At 37.7% G+C, this 17727-nt stretch overlaps 1 protein-coding gene across 1 annotated transcript in view; it reads right to left on the bottom strand.

Moving 5' to 3' along the window:
- Positions 1–17727, bottom strand: part of RGS12 (regulator of G protein signaling 12) — an 84358-nt gene that overhangs the window by 62894 nt on the left and 3737 nt on the right. Inside the window, exons 2-3 of the mRNA XM_066185246.1 lie at positions 13693–15640; positions 104–223 (exon numbers count right to left, since the gene is read on the bottom strand). Coding sequence (XP_066041343.1) covers positions 104–223; positions 13693–15549 — 1977 coding nt within the window. The 5' untranslated portion in view covers positions 15550–15640. The remainder of the gene's footprint in view (positions 1–103; positions 224–13692; positions 15641–17727) is intronic.

Here is a 17727-nt window from a genome sequence, read left to right on the forward strand (position 1 = left end):
TCATTATACTATTATATGACCAGCTTTCTTTCAGCAATTATCAGCATGACCTACTGTAAGTTCTGTAAGACTCACTTCTAAATTCTAAGTGAAAGTTAATTACCTCAAGGTCATCCAGAGAGCGAGTAATACTAAATCGCTTCGATCTTCCAAATGATCTTCGAGCAGAAGAACGTGGGGGAGGAGCCTGATTTAATCCCATTGAGCGCCCAAATTTTGCACCCTAAACAAAACAGAAAATATATATTAATTCACTTCTTTAATATTAGTACACTGCTGATCATAGTGAGGTAAGAATTTTAAGGAAATGTAACGGGACCACAATTTCAAAACAAGCTGGTCATTTGCCATGCCACTGTAAAATCACATACTAAAGTTCATTGAAGTTGACTTTTCCAGTCTCAAGTCAAATATCTTAAACATTCAGCACTAATTTACTGTATTAACATGAATCATCAGTTAGGTTGCTAAAATGTACACATGATACATGTCAGTAATAAAAGCAAGATGATCCTGACTCTTTCCTGTCTTAATTGGAAACCATTTAACTGCCAAATATTTGTGTTTCCTATAGGAAATTACCATCCTAGAAAACATCTCGCCCAGCTTCTCTTGGAACATTTCTCCACGTTTTTAAAAATCTTACTTTAGCTACTCTTTTTTTAAAAGCCTTGCCACTGCAAAGCCCAACTTTTTAAATCACACAGTATAAAATTGCAGGAATTTTTGTTCTGAGGAAAGCAACTGCCTCACTTGGATGGTCCATTACTGGAATTGGTGCTGCAGTAATCAAATCTACTGGTTTTCTCTTGTCCCCATAATCATACTCTTTCTCCCTAAAAAGTCACTAGATGTTGGTTAAGTTTCTCAGCATGTACATATCAAGTTTATTCCAAATGGCAAAGTATAATCCTGAACCTAAAATTAGGCACACAGTCGGTGACTGGTGCTAAGCAGATGTACATAAACTCACTACATTACAAAAGCTTGTGATTATGTGCCTGAAATTTTGGATTCCTTTCCCTGTAACATTCAATGTGGGGAAAATTCCTCCCTGTCTACTGATGCTTTTTTGCTTTAGAAAATAAGAGACTTTAAATCAGAGAAAATTTCCCTCTGTTTCATGTCAGCATCTTTCTTCATTATAGTACGCTTTAAAAATATATTTATTAGTACTTTTATAATTGCTCACTTGGCAGATTCGTAATATTTATTACATTTTCTATTTGTGTTCATTTCTTCCTTTGGGCAAGTTTCTGCGCTCCAAGTTCTGAAATATTTTGGTCTCCCTTTGATCACTCATTGCAGCATCTATGCACATCACGTTAATCAAAAGAACAACCACAAATTTCACATCCTCACAGCCTCATGCCAACAACCACTCATATAAAGCAGAGGAGAGCAGCCAGAACATTGCACGGCCTCGGAGATGTCTCCCTGTTTGCTAATTCCCATGGAGACAACACTGCTCTACAGCAACTGGGCTCTGGCCATCACCAGTGTTCTCAACAGATACTGTTTACAAGCTCAAAGAATGGTCAAGACAAAACAGGAACCTGGATCCAAAGTATGCAGCAGTGTTCATCCCCTCAAGAGGCTTGAGAGTTCAACTTCATTCAGTATTCAGAGTGATCCATTTTTCTATGAAATCTCTTTCCCTCCCAATTTTCAATTTACTAAGGCTTTGGTTTGTTTTTTCTTGGCTGAGAAGTAAATTGGGCAGGTTCTGCCAAAGCAACCTGGAAATCTAGTAACTGGCTATAAGCTTCCAAGGTTTTAAGAGAGCATTTAAAAGTGCAGAACAAACAAGCTAAGGTGGCTTTTGGCAAATGATCAAACAAACGGGAAGAGAGGAAAACTGCTCTCTGTAAATGTTGACAAGCAACACTCAGTGGAATGAGGACAGTTCCTGTCTTTTTGAGCAACTTTTAAAATCATCTCTGTTCATCCAGGCAGGTACTGCTGAGGTGGTTCACACCTGCCTCATCCCTTACAGCCACACCAGCCTTTCCTAGGGGAATAGAAAGCTTACAGCTAATGCAGTAATCTGTGCCCCGCAGTGAACTTCACCTCAACCCCTGACTAAATTCAGCGTTATCCACTACTGTTGCTGCACAGCTGATCAAAACATCAACAAGGCTGCTCCTGGTTAAATGTTTCTCTAAGAACAAAATGAATATACATGCACTTCTACTCAATTTCGCCTCTAGTCCAGCATGACCACACTAGTTCTGTGATTTTTAAATTCTTTTCATTTTTAATCCGAGAATTAGTGATAAAACTCTCAGACTACCAACGACTCAGCAAATTAATGGCATCATTAGTGCAAGTACAACTGGTACTTTGAAACTAATGAAACAGGGTATGGATGCTTAATGGTCTTTGATGTGTTTTTTAAAAGTAGATGCATGCCTGAGAGAACTTCATCTTTCATTCAAAATAAAAGGGAGAAAGGAAAAAAAAAAAAAGGAAAAAAAAAAACTATCAGTAGCAGACATATCTATTCAGGAAAACAAATACATGTTCACTTTTAATTCTATTTCATCCCCAAAAAAGAATATAAATTGTCCAGCATTTATTTAAATAGTAGAGACTGCTATATATGATTCTAGGAGATTAAGACAAGCACCTAGAAAACACGCACTCAAAAAAATTTTGAAACAGTAACATTACAAATTGAAGGAAGAGGAATCAACTGCCCAAAGACAAATCTAAATAGATTCCGCTGAGAAGTAGATTCTAGATAAGATTAATTAGAACCAGACGCCCCATTTTGGAAGTCAACGCAGCTTACCTATTTGTGGTCAGAAGTATAACAAAGAGAAAGAAGGAGAGCAGACAAAAAGCACTTGTAAATGATGTAGTATTTTCTCTTAGGAAGTAAATTACCATCCAATCAAAGTTTTTATTTATGGGTTTTGACATTGTTATGCAAAAATGACTACTGAGCCCTGGGTGGAACAGTAAAGATAAGAACAAATTAAGAAAAAAGAGATCCTGGGAGTAAAACAATGCTTAAGCAATGATTACAAAATATAAAAATGCACTGAGCTAACCCTTTCCCCAACCCGACTGGATAACAACTGCAATTAAGAAAATATTTTCAACTGACAAAAATCTCTTCCTTGCTCTGAAAAATCAAATTAATCATCCAGGAAATTAAGGAGGGCACTACTAAAAAACCCAAAAAGACTGCAATTCTTGAGTATTTAATTTCCTGGGAAGTCTCCCTTTTCATCTTTTCTTGACTCTATTCCAGGCTTTCAGACTAGGAAGGCAGACCTCCTTCTCCAGATCAATTATAGAAATGGCTGTGCACACACACATGCACACAAATAAGGAAAGAATCATGTATCTTAAGCAAACAGCACCCTTTTGGCAACTGTTTTTCATGGGACTCAGAAGAGCTGGAAACAAAAGCATCCATGACTTGAACAGAAAACAGCCACTGAACTAATCAGCACAGCTAAAGAAATCCACAGTATTTGAGCACAGAGAGATTGTTAGTGCAGTGATTGATATTAATGTAATTTGTGCAGTCTGGTAGAAATAAAGAAATCATTGCACTTGTAAAAGCCTTTATTACACTATTCAACAGATATTAAAAACCACTAAATTATCCACAAATATTTCAGAACAATACACGTATGACGAAGAAAATGGCCAGTTTGGAGCAACCTGGTCCAGGGGAAAGTGTCCCTGCCCATGGCAGAGGGCTTGGAATGAGACGATCTTAAGGTCCCTTCCAACCCAAACCACTCTATGAAAAACAAGCTGTTTCATTCTCTGTTAGCTGCCAAGCTAAAACACTGAAATTTGCTGCATGAACATCAGAATGTAGGGTTGTTTGGGTTTTTTCTTTTTAAATACAGATTGCCTACAAGCCCTAGAACTGTTTATTATCCCTACCTTAAAGATTCTCTTCCAAAATCAGTATTGCTAAATCTATGAAACTATAAAAATATCTAAATAGTCAAGAAAAATCTAAGAAATTCTATCAGAGAACAGAATTAGGAACTGAAGTCCACCTGCCATTTTACTAAGTGCCTTCATCTTAGAAATTTTAGGAATCCAGAAGCCAACAGAAAAGCACAGAAATTTGTGAAAGCAAGTTGATCAGTGAACAGCAGGAGCTACAGCAATACATCCTCTCCTATTTGCAATGCAGATACTTGCCACCCTTCTACTACCATCTACCATGGTGAAAGTATAAAAGAACATATCTCTAAAAGCTTTTATCCTGTTATGATTTGGCAGATGGAGAGGAAAAACAACAAAGGATTAAAGGAATTAAAGTACTGATGCTATAAAAAATCCATTCCTTTTTCTACTCTTATAAAAAAAAAAGTAAAAATTAGAATAGATTGAAATACCAGTTAAATGTATAATTGTAAGAGAAAAAGGACAATTAATGGCATCTGTGTCCTTTATCTTTTTTTAATAAATTACTAGATCACTCTTTTTTTTTTTTTAAGCAAACAGAAAACGGCAAGTGCAAATATGACAAGGAGAGCACTGAAAACAGGTCACCAGGGGAGGACTGATATAGCAGCATTTTGTGATCATGTCCAAGTGAGAACGATTTCTGTCTGAGAACAAGAATGGTGTACAAGAAAAGTACACATGAGAAAGTGGGAAATGTTGTACTTCATGTATTAGCAAGGCAGAGGGAGTGAAGAAGGGTGTGACTCATGTTAGACTGCAAACAGATGGACAGAAAGAACAAAAAGGTTCCAATATAAGATGATTCGCACAACTCTAATTATTTAAAGATAGAACGAAAAAGGATGAGCTCTTAAAAGTATTTTTAACCGATAAACAAGTTAGGCAGCAGTTTCATATAAGTTTTTCAGCAGCTGCAGCAGTTTACGGGTTTTGCATGTACCTCTGACAACTCCTGCAAGCGCACGAATTGCAGCAGGCTGTGCCCTCATCTCCGCTAACAGTAAACTTGAGTTTACAAAATGAAGTAATGCTGTTTCTAAGGCAGACCCACAGACAGTCATGCCAGCACAGCTCATGATATCCACTGCCAACTCTGGCCTGAGCACGACAGGAACATTTTTAAGCTGGAACTACCAAAGAAACGCAACGTGAAACTGTGACAGCCAATATGTGACTGTGACCTGGGGCCTGAGTGCACAGAAGAAAGTCGGTGAAACCTGATCAATTATTCAGAACACAAGGAAACCAAACACCTTCAGAAAACATCTTCAATTAGCTTAAAGGAATTCCCAGCTATAGCATGAGCTGTACCATGCTCCTTCATATTCCAGCAAATGCACTTGTCATGTATTGTAACTTTGTACCAAATTAGCATTTGCAACAACCTGAAATTTCCATTTTGTGCTAAATAGTCTTTGTGCCTCCCTATAGTTATTGTCTGGATATTACTAATAAATTTCTGCTCCTCTGGTACCAGTTCTAAAGCTGAAGGTGCAGGAAGGGGTTAGCAAGGAAGGAGACAGGCAGCTATTGGAGTACAAGAGACTAAGGAAGGAGGAAATTTTTGTTAGGAGTTCAGGCATCCCTGACAACGATAAAACAACAGTGAGCTGGCAGCAGGAATCCAGAAAGGGGAGAAAAAGAGAAAGAAAAACTGAGGCTTTAGGCCAACTTCCAGCAAATTTACAACTTTTCATGGAAAACACATTATAGTTTGTGATCTTGAGAGGAAACTAAAGGGACTAAACCTGATGGGACAGATATTTTGCCGGCTCTATGGAAGAGCAGCAAGAAGGAAAGGTAAAATATAAGAAGGGAAGCTAATCAAAAATGTTTAAAAAGCACTGACAAGCCCGATCATCCACATTTATAGAACCATGCTTTCAAAACTGTTTCACAACAAAAGTTAATCTCACAAGATTTGAATGAAATAGTTTTAGAAGTTTAAATGTTTGATTTAAAAAGCGTAAGAAGGTAATTAAATGTGATGAACAAAGTTCTAGGGGCTCTAAGACAAAAATATCATTACCAGCGTACAGTAATTTTCATAGAGAATGTCTTTCCTCCTGTTCAGGTGGAACAAGTACACTGTCCTATGTCCTGGCCATTTAAGAGCATACAAGAGGACCGTGCACATGCTAGAACGGTCACACAGAACTGCTAGCCTCAATTTAAGGAGCTCAACTAATTAAGGAGCTCAACAGAATTTGGTACGTTCTATGTGTCACAGAACGTAATCATACTAACTACAAAATCACCAAATTTTTATTTGTCCTATTTCCAGCTATTGAAGCTTTTTAAAACTCCCGCTTGTTGAAGGTTTGATTCTATGACTTTGTATGGTGAAGTGCGTAACAGTTTGAAACCCAGATACACCGACCATATAATCTGAAACTTGTGTGGATATTCAAAATTTGCCAAATTTAATCCTGGCTGTTGAGCCCCTCAGGAGAAGGGTCAGTCTGGATTGGCAGTTCATCTTTAAAGAGAGTGCAAGTTTAAGACTTCAGAAAGAAAGTTCCTGATTTAGACCTTTCTGAAAAGGGATGGGAAACAGGGATGCCACAGTAATGCCAACAAGGCACACAAAATCTCAAAAACTAGTGAAAGGATCACAGAAAAAAAAGCATCTGATGCAAATATTATTCCTCCATCAATATTAGTCTCAAATCCTGATCTGGACTGCGTGGCTTTGTCTTCCTCTCTTGTCCACTCCCACCCTAAGCATCCACTGTCCTGACTGATGGCCCCTCTGGAGCAGAGCAGGTCCTGGTCGCCCTTTACCCCCATCCCACCTGCCAGCATCACGTGCCCCCACTCAAAACTGACAGTGAAACTCACACTTCTTGGAAAAGGAGGGTCTGTGGGGCCTGAGAACAGGATAGATTGAAATATGGCATATGTTGGGTAAGGACTTCTGGTATTCTGAAAGAGATAAAGCCATCTGGGAGGAACTGGGAACAGAGCTGGCTGTGGTCCTGTCCCCTGGCCCGTCAGAGGAAGCACTCAGTCCTGGGGTCCAGGAATCTGTGCTGGCAGAGAGGGTTCCAGGTGCTACGGACACATCCAGAATGAAGTGACACCCTCCAGGCTGCCCTGCACTTGTGTCATCATCACAGAGGGACAGCACCTCATAAAATCCAATTAGATGACAGAGGGTTAATTAGAAAAGGTCTGTCATCATTCAGACTTTACTGTCAGCTTTTCCGCAGGCTTTAATTACACTTCAATTCCTTTAATTTTTTGTGGTTCGGGTACACCAGGATGACAAAGAATTCAAATGCTATACTCACCAGTGCTGATCAACAGATGTGATGACTTTTAAGAATACTCCTCTACTGATCAGACGATAATGACACATTTCACTCCCTTCTAACCATTACAAAGGCATTTTAAATGCCAGTTTGACCCACGATACAATGAAGAATGTTGCAAAATTTCATATAAGAGCTACATGGGCTCCAGGAAGACACAGAAAAGAGACTGTCCTGACACGAACATCCAAGTAAATGAAATTTAATGTTTGTCTCCTGTACTAAGGATATTCCATATAAAACACTGACACATCTACACTTCATCTCAAAAATAATATTACAGCAACCAATTATATTACAATTATGAAAAAAAACTTTTGCACAGGGTAAGACTAAACTGACTTCTGATTGGAAAATAAGTGATTGGTGATTGAGGTTTAAAATAAAAATAATATCACTAAGAGAAAGGAGAGAGAAAGATTGTTAGTATTTCTCAGGACAAATATTAGCAGGTATGACATGAAACTATACAGAAAGTACAATTACATGGCATTTTCTTTCTACACTACTAAACTGCAGAATATATAAGTCAAGAGATATCAGGAATGCCAAAAGTACAAGTTCACATAAGTTTTAGCAATTCCATATTTATTTTTGTCAATTAAAGATCTTTATTCCATGTGGTCCTATTTCTTTGTCCAGTGAAAAACTGGTATTTTACAACTCCCTTTCTCCTCTAAATCTTATCAACTGCAAGGAATTCAGATCTTTCTGAATTGTACAGACAATAACTTTATCATCTCCCATCTCAAAGCTCTTATGTTTAAAACATAAATATTAAGCTACTTTTCATTATTTCAGTTCCTTCTGTGCTAACTATTTTTTCCATGCTATTTTCTTTCTAGTACACAAATTTCAAATGAGGACATTTCACAAAAGCCAGCATCACTCTACAGACATTTACTGTCCAGATTTTATCTAATTTCTTTTTCAAAGAAACACAGTCAGCATTATTTGATCTTTTTATACACTTTCAAGATCCCAGAACTATTTTAAAAATAATTTTAGAAGATTACAATTCATATGAAAAGGCTGCATGGAATTACTAAATATTTAATTGCTTTTCATTTTCTCTAGGCAAAAATTAGAGGACCTATTTCCTAGATGCTTCTTTGCAGATTAATCCATTTCAGCATATTCCCTGATCTAGCTTGGTGTTTGGGATTTTTCTTGAGTTCTCTTTAAGGTAGATAGGTAGATCTCAGATCAGATCAAAGCCTATAAATCGAAAAGTTAACATTAAATTTTACTGCATAAGAATAGCAATCCAGCTGCCATTAATTCTGCTTTAAAAACAGCTGTGGTGGAACAGTTTAAGCTAGTGAGCAAACAGAATTCTAAAGGAAAGGGGGAAAAAACCATGTAATTATACAACAAAAAAACAAATATGGGAACCACAAAGCTTTGCCAACATTGTCTCTGCATCTCAAATATCTGCTTTGCAGTTAGTTCACCATCCAGTTACCAACAGTAAAAAACTGCAATTCTTGGATCTGAAACAAATTACAGATTTTTACCACCAAAAAAAAAAAAAAATCATTTTTAACTTGGACAGCATATCTTTTTCAGTAACACTTGCTTTGGAAACAAAGACAACTCTGAATTAGTTACAGTTAAACTTTTGATCAAAACAGAGGAACAATAATAGTTGCCCGTGAATTAGATTAGCAAGGAAAGACGCCTTAGTGAACCCCATAGTACTGCTTACCTTCTCTCTTCTACATTTTTACTATATTTACAGGAGCTTAAATTAGGAAGGTTACCAAGCAGTTGATATATTTTATTGTTAAAAAAAAAAAAATACACACTCACTATTGTCCAGTGAGTCTCATAAAGTAAGATTTTCTATTTTGTCTTCCTCTACGATCTAAAAATAGAGTCCAACTACAAATTCAAACTTTTTATCAGCACAAACAATAATGTGATCAGGTCAGAAGTATAACAAATGTGAAAAAGTAAAGGATTTCTAAAAGCCAATACCCAAAATTTTAAAAAGCTTTTTAATTACATTTCTATAGATTTGTCATATTCACTTGCAATAAACCTAGGACCCAAATGCCAGTTATCAGGCCCAGGTTGTAAAACCTCTTTTGATCTTCAATGTTATACTCGCTGCCACACTATTAAAACAGACTTTCTTTTTCTAAAAAGAGAATGGTGAGAGGTCAACGTCTAAGATTCTGTCTTTATGGAGAGAGAACCCAAAGACAAAACTGACTGTTATGAAGCTTTCCAGTGGAAAAAAGGAGTATTTGCCCAGTAAAACTTAATTTAAAACAGTAATATGTAGACATATTTTTGGCCAGGCACTAGCCTGAAAACAGAGAGTGAGGGTTGAACAAAATCAAATGTATTTATATTAATTTAGTCTAGAGGGAAAGGAATGCTTCCCTGTTCAGCAATTTCTTAGGTCCCTTGCCAATTCTGACATCCCCTGATGTTTTCACATTTGCTTATGGTGCTTTTCATTCGCGTCACCCAAAAATCGTGCACAGGAGTAGGTAAGTGACTGGAACTTAGTGGGATGCTAAAGAAGGTGGAAAGAGCAACGCAACAGCAAAGGCAGGACAGCGCAACTGGAATTACAAACAAAAATCAGAAATTATTCCATTCCCACTGAAACCATAACCAGGCTCCTCACGCTGGTCTCACAGAGCTCACGCCCCTACCCAGCACCAATCTTAGTGCAATTTAAAAGCTTCTTGTCACCAGAAATCTTCCTTAGTTGTTCTCAGATAGAAAGGCACCTTGCCTTTTCAGTAAATTTCTGCATCATCAGGCCTCTCCCTGCTTGTTTTCATCTGAGACCTACAGAAGAAATGGATACCAGTAAAAAATTCTCATTAGGTGCTTCAATAGAAATCTGTTCACGTGACACTTACGAAACACCAGAAATGTGAAGCTCAGTACAGGGAAAATAATATGAGAGCTGCACAGGGCCAGAGTTATCTTCTAGTAAGTCTCAGTCAAAAGAGGTGAACTAGAACCAAAATCTCCCTGATTTAGTTCTCCTCTTGCCATGCAGAGAAACCTTTTTTAAAAGTTTTAGAAAAAAAATAAAATATCCAGCAATCATGAAAGTGCGTGTTCAGTAATTTGGGGATAATTCATAATTACAATAATTAAAGAAAACAAGAAACCTCATGCTATCCACTAACAACAAAATTAGGCCGTTTTAACTATTTTCTACTATTCACACTTATACTGAATTTTAAAATGCCTTATAGCAGCATGAAGAAAATTACTACTTTAAAAGTGGGTATGCCAGTTATCACAAAATTAATTAATTAAAATTAATTCTAGTCTGTGAGCTGAAAACATCACCACTAAAGGGAAAACAAAGCTCAAAAAAGGTGTTTACTTGCTTGTAACCTGAGGTCTGAAATGCCATATCTATTCCTACTCTTCAAGTGTTTCCTGGAAGAAACACTTCCCAGGCTCCATTCTGAAAGTGTAATTTTAAATAGATATGTTCACTAACACTTCCTCACATCTGCTCTCTCGTGCTGTACAATTCAAAAATGTTTTGTAAGCGCAGCTATAAAATCTGGAAGTAGTTTATGCCCATCTTACCCCCCACTAGCATTGTACAGTACAGCATATTTTTCAGAATTACATGCTGTGATCATCAGTGTTTATCTGCACAGCAGCTCTGCTAGAGCAGAATTGCATCCAGGAACTCATGTGTAATGAAAATTCCAAGGAAGATAGTATTTAATACGGAAGGACAGAGTCTACCACAAGAATCTCTAGCTCTGGTAACCTTTTCTCCCTCTAGTGGCTTCTACATTCCCACTCACAGGATGTTTTACCTCCAGTATTGATGTAAAAGACAATTAAAAGCGATTTAAGTACTGTTCCGCCAAATGAAGACTTAAAGTCAGCCACCAGGTTGTAAAAATATGAATGTAATCCTGTGTGGCCACTTTGTACACTTTATTCTGTGACTGGAATGAGTCTGAGCAAGCTGTGTACAATAAGTTCTTACCACTTAAAAAGGTCACAGGAAGCTGAGAACGTGTAATTTTCTAGAACACAGGAGCTAACCCAACTGAATAATGGTTTGGAATGGGCAGTTTTACCTCGTCCCTTTACACAGAGTAATAAGAAAGTCTAAATTACTCTCTTATGAAAATGAACTAGGCCTCTAAAATGCAAATACAAATCTTCCCTATTTCTGCAGAGCCTGAAGTACAGAGGTATGATCATCAGTAATGACATCCCCTGATTATTTTCATGAAAGATTTAAGATGAGAACATTGTACAACTTCATCTCTGTGAATTACTCCAAATAGCCTTTATGAGCTTTTCTCATCAGTTTCAACAGCCTACAATAATACCGAAAAATAAAATTAAAATGCAAAAGAGGGTCTGTAGCCTTAACGAAGAGATTAAATGCTAAAGACATGTAGGAACATTTTGAATGTGTCTTGCAAACAAATTTATTAATCAAAGAACAGAATGCCTATTTTATTATCAGATAGACTTAAAAGGGAAGTTTGAGATACTTAGTGTTGGTTTATGCTGATCTGAGTGATCTAAGTAGGTGAAATATTATTACACTTTACCCACATATAGAGCATCTTTCATCTCGAAGTGTAAAATTTTCTATGAGATTTTAATTAGTAAAATCTTGACTTCCATGAAATACGTGTTTCTGAAAAACATCTAATCCATATTATTATCATGGACAACACTGCAGACACAAACTTATTACAGAGACCCCAAGGGAATTTCAGCAGCATCCAGCGCAGCATGTGGGTCCAACTTCCACCATGCACCTGCACCAGATGCTGCACATAAAGAGGCTTTTTCCTTGGTCCATCAGCAAAGAGATCAAGAAGCACACAGACTGCAGGGCAGCAGGTAGAATTGGGTGGGCAATGCTTACAAATGTAGCATTTCTGTTTGGCTTTTGAAAGTGTGAATCACCTTGCATTTAAGAACACTTGAAATTTAATTTTATTGTGGGTCTGGAGAACACTGCTGCCTGTAGCACTGTTCACCTTAACAATACACTAGTGTACAACTATTATACATACTAGTTTACTTCTTATTTTCAGCAAAAAAGCATACAATAGAACATACACAAAAGTTGCTTGCTTTTCAGTGCAGGAAAAGCAATAAAAAGTAATTTCCCTTCCCATACCAAACTCAAAATGTTCTGAAGTTCTGGAACCTAATCCCCAAAAAGGTTTTGTTTCTAACAGTATGAAACAACTAATGAACCTCTATGGTCATCCACCTGATCAGCAGTTGTATATTTTTAATCAGGTGAGAAAATACACATTTTTTCAAAACAGATTTGGATAGCATGATGGACATCTGAAACGATCATATAAGTAATACACAAAACTTTCACATACAGTCTTTTGTATGCTTTTTGTGCTGGGGGGAAAAAAAAAAAAAACAAACAACAAAACAAAAAAAATAGTGTACGTAATAGTTACACACTCAAGTATTGTTAAGTGAACACTAATATAAGCATGAAATGACAAAGCTTCCTGAAGGCTAATTTGGAGTATAAGATTCTGTCTTTCCCTGGAGCCAGCAAACATTTCAGATAAAAAACTGCTAGTGATCCTTTCAGTATCAGAACAATAGCCTCCACTTTCTAGAATTCCAGTTATCAACAATAGACTCCCCTGAGATTAGCCCCCTCAACAGCAAAATGTGTGTGTCTCAAAGGGTATGTAATCATGCTGAATACTCTTCCCACACCAGTTTTTGTTGTTTAAGTCTCCTCATTTTGTCTAATAGTAGACAAAACAAGAAGAAACAGCAATTTGGAAAAAAATTTGATTTACAGGCCTGCTGGCAGCATGTTAGATTTGTGACCTACCTCCACCAGTTTTTTATGTCAGTTTTTAATGCTACTTGTATTGAGAGGTTTGCCAAAGTAAAGTTTCATCATAAAACAGTCTTACTCAGTTAAAAGTGTATAATCCAGGTTTTTGACTAATGATTAGTCTACATCTCTATAAAAAATAGATGCCACTAAAAAAACAATATTTGCAAGCCAGCCTTCTACAAAAAGGAACCAGACTAAAGATGCAAACTGTTTCCATTATTTTGCAGCTGAAGGTCAGAAGAAACTGAAGCCGTTAAAATATCATGCCTCCTTTATATTTTAGTGCCACTGCAACATTTGGAAACAATGAAGAGACAAGAAGAAAAGTGAGAAAGCCCTAACAAGACAACACTTCTAGCAAAACTGCAAATCCAGAGCTGCACTTAATTAAAGAGGAATATGCAGTGCCTCTGCAGACGAGAGAGAAACGTATTATTTTCTTCATCTGAAATTTTGTAAATTATATAATACACATTCAAATTTTAATATGCAAATATTACTGTGTCAAAGCACCATAGGCAGATGGGTTTGGGTGTGGGGGTTTTTTGATGCTGTTAAGAACCAACACCAGCTTATTCTTACCTTTTTATCTTCTTTGGATTTCCTGATACTGTGCGGAGGGCCAAATTTGTTCTGAATGAAGAACATCTTCTTGGACCACTCACTTTTGTGAGATTTTAGCTGCGGCTGACCAAAGCTGCCATCGACTCTGTATCTGTCAGCTGGGATCTTACTCATTGGTGGGGGGAGCGTCCCACAGTTCACACTGGACCAGCCATCCGTGGAGTCCGTGTATGACTCCTGGTCGCTGGCATTTCCGTGCTGCCACTCCTGTAAAACGTGCACAGGCAGCCACCTCTGATTGCCCGTGCCCGCAGCGTTTTTCTTTGATGGGGGTACTGAATTTCGGGAGGAAACCAGTGGAACTTCAATACGAGCAGAAGGGCTCAAGTGTTTGCTTACATTTTGGGACTTATCATTCTGAATTACCTCTAAAGGGATGTTTCCCTCTTGCTCATGACAGAAGCCATTCCAGTGGGAAGCAGGCTGATTTTGTCCCCTTCCTACTGGATTTTCCCATATGCTGCTAGGAATATGTTTACTTGGATTGGTCCCTAAATCAACCACCAGAACTCTATTATTCTTTTCTTCTTGGTTGAAATTTCCGATTCCGCTATCGCTGTTACTGCTCGTGCTGTTATTCTGATGAGCATCTGCATCACCGTCAAGGAAGGCCCTCGCACGCATTCCCTCAATCAATTCCCCCATATCCCTATACAGGACAGAAATAAACTGCAGGACAGGAAGAGATGATGTTGGAAACTCCAGACAGCCATTTGTGTCTGGATCTGCTGTACACTCCAGTCCAAAACGTCTTGCTATACCCTGGTGAATTTTATGATGAAATAATTCCGGATCCACCATAAAAACATGGCAAGATGTCCTCAGGACCCCTTCATCTTCCTGAGCCAAGCTTGCATCATCATTTGTCTGCATTGTAACTAGTCCGAAGAACCTTCTATCATCCGGGCAAACAGCGCTGAACGCCAGTTTCTCTGCAGGATATTCTGCCACGACACCCGATTTGTCACTGCAGAGCTGAATACAGTCATGCATTATCTTCATCATCACCAGGGAATGGATTTTTTGCTCTGCCCGCAGACGTCTCATGCACCCACGAATGGCCTGCAAACTCTCAGTTTCCAAATTTGCGGTTGTCGAAGGCAGCTCGATGGAGCCTAAGTAACCTACAATCATGGCAACATTCAAAATGCTTGCATCTAATCCAAAGTCTTCTGCACTCTCCAGTCCAACCCTAAAAACTGAATCATCATTCAGAACTTTGGCTATTTCTTCCTTTGACAGTAGGTTTGGATTGCTTACACTTTCATTGCCAGTTTCAAATTTCATAGCAGCAGAAACTGAAAATGATCTTTGCTTTGGTGCAGAATTATCTGAGTTACCAGCACAAAGAGCAGGATTCTCAAAGATCATGTTAAAAATGCCACCAGACTGCATTTCTTCAACAACTTTCTCTGCCCTGTTTATACCCAGAGCTTTAGAGTCAGGTTTGGGTTTCAGCCACCCCTTCCCATCATAAAAACCAACTTCTTCATCACTTGAACATGAATCCATGTGACTAATCCCTTCAGCAATGACCATGTGCAGGACTCCAGAACATTTCCCTATAAGTTTCACTACATCTTCATGAGAGGCTTTTTTCACATTGATTTCATTAACTGCAAATATCTGATCCCCTGCTTTAAGCCCAACATAATCTGCAGGGCTTCCTTTCATCACACAACTAAGAACACAAGGAGCTTGTCCAGAAAGGGTAAACCCATAACCTGCTCTTCCTCGAGCAACTTCCACGCTTCTTATCCGTGGAGGAGCATGCATGTTGAGTCGACGTTTGACCGTTTCTCCTGGTCTGTACATTTTGGATTTTTTTTTTCCCTAAATTAGGAAAACTTCTATTTAGTCCAGTTTTTTGTCATGTTTCAAGAGTATCACTCCATCTGATGAAGATCTAAAGAAAGAAAGAGAGGACATTTTAATTCTCATCGTATTTCAGGTTTTTTAGCACCCAGTATTCCCTTTACTGTTGAGAAAAAATTGCTCGTCAACTCTACCAAAAACTATTGCCAGAGAATTAACTCAAAACAGTTTGAAAAGAACAGGTACTACAGTGTTAATGTTAGTGATGAGAAAGGAGTTGCAAATGCAAATAAAGTGGCTGTCCAAAATGACAATATGACAGAATGGCAAAGAACAGGATCCAAGTCTTCTATGCACAGTCAGTGTCTTTTACACTAAGTATGTTACGTCTTCCCCAACTCCCTAACATTGCCTACTACTCAGTTACCTTCTGGCTTACTGCACCATTGTACTACCACCGCATTTTACAGCACAGAGAAAATCTTGATTTAAGCTCATATATCCTTTCCCAGCAAAATAAAAACAAAAGCTAAGGCTCATCTACTCACCTCATTTACACTCAGTGTACAGAAACAGGTACCACTGCATCACGTAAAAGAGATTAAATGCCCCTAGAGTCGCCTGTATCTCTCCACTGACTGTAAAGGCAGCTTAAAAAAAGTATCTCAGACTTCCAATTCCTTACATACATTTCACTTACATATGCAATGCCAAGTGGGCATTCAGTCATGTATCAGACCAAAGGGATCCAAGATCAGATTTACCGTTACACCCATCAATTAATCTACTCAAAGCAATTTGTCAGATAGCAAACACTGTAAAAATGCATTTCAGACCATCATTCCAACATCCATGTGTTTTAGTTTAGCTTAAATATTCCAAAAAAAAAAAAAAAAAAGGAAAAAAAGGAGTGAAAAAGACACATGCTGCCAGTATTAATCTAGTCATGACTTTACAATTAACATGAAACAGCTCTGTATGAACAGCAAGAAGTAGAATATTTCACCACATTTTGGGGTCAGCACTGAAGTCTGGATGTCTTGTTCTAAAGATACTTGGGAAATTCCATTGCTTTAGAGAGGTTTCTCTCACTAAGCAGGTTAAAATGCATGAAAATAACTAACACAAATGAAAGAAATGACAACTTGTTCAACTTCTGAAACTATCCCCTCGTTGCATGATACGAACCCTCACTTCCCTGGGTCTGGAGGATGACTGACAGAAATAACCATGGGACTTGAGCTACATAAAATTGCAATAAACTCCATCTGAGCAAGTGAGAACTAATCTGACAGTAATTACTCAGAGTTGGTCCACAGGCCTATTCTTAACTCAGTCACCTTGTAACACACTTTAGGTGTCTAAGTACTTGAAAGCAAGTATCTTGCACATGTGGACAAAATGCGAACAAAATTTTAGATAAATGCATTCACATAAAGATATAAATATATATACACAACAGAGACAAGCCATTTCTTTATCATATCTGAAGTGCTAAATTAGTGGTGTCCATCCACTACTTGCATGGATAAAAAATGATCAAGAAATCCTACTGACATTGCTCTCAGCTACAGAAATTACAGAACTACAGAAATAACAGAAAAACCCGCACTCAGAATGTGATTAAATCCACAGCATGCTACTTTCACAGTATTTCTGCCTTAGAACAAACGTTTCTGCATTAGAACAAACGAGGCGATTACTTCAAAAGTCCTACCCATTAAAAACCAAACCAAAAGTAAAATACGATTTAGGATGATAGTCTTAACTACTTATCTACATACGAGTTCCTTGATAACCAGATTTAAGAAACCACTGCTGAATCTCGAATATTCTGCTAAATACTCAAGTGAAGGATGTAATTCCCACAGGACCCTTCCAAATCCAAAACAGGACAGATTTCAAGATGCCAGAAGACATCCAGTTGGCTTTACTTTTTGGGGTTTAATTTTTATTTTTTTGAACGAAGAGATACCAGGTTTTTATGTCTCCATGGTGCAGCTGTGACTATTCATTGTAGTTTGGTTTTTGCAAATTGTTTTAATATAGCAATTATCCAGCTTCATTAATGATCCTTTTCCTATAATCTGAGACAAAAAAAAAAAAAAAAAAAAAACAACACCACCTTGGCTTTAAGAAGTAATAAAACATCACACTTAACCTTTAAATGGAAATCAT

The sequence above is a fragment of the Chamaea fasciata genome, unplaced genomic scaffold (assembly GCF_029207755.1).
Source record: "Chamaea fasciata isolate MVZ Bird 193981 ecotype frontalis unplaced genomic scaffold, bChaFas1.0.hap1 SCAF_6, whole genome shotgun sequence".
NCBI classification, from domain to species: Eukaryota; Metazoa; Chordata; class Aves; order Passeriformes; family Sylviidae; genus Chamaea; species Chamaea fasciata.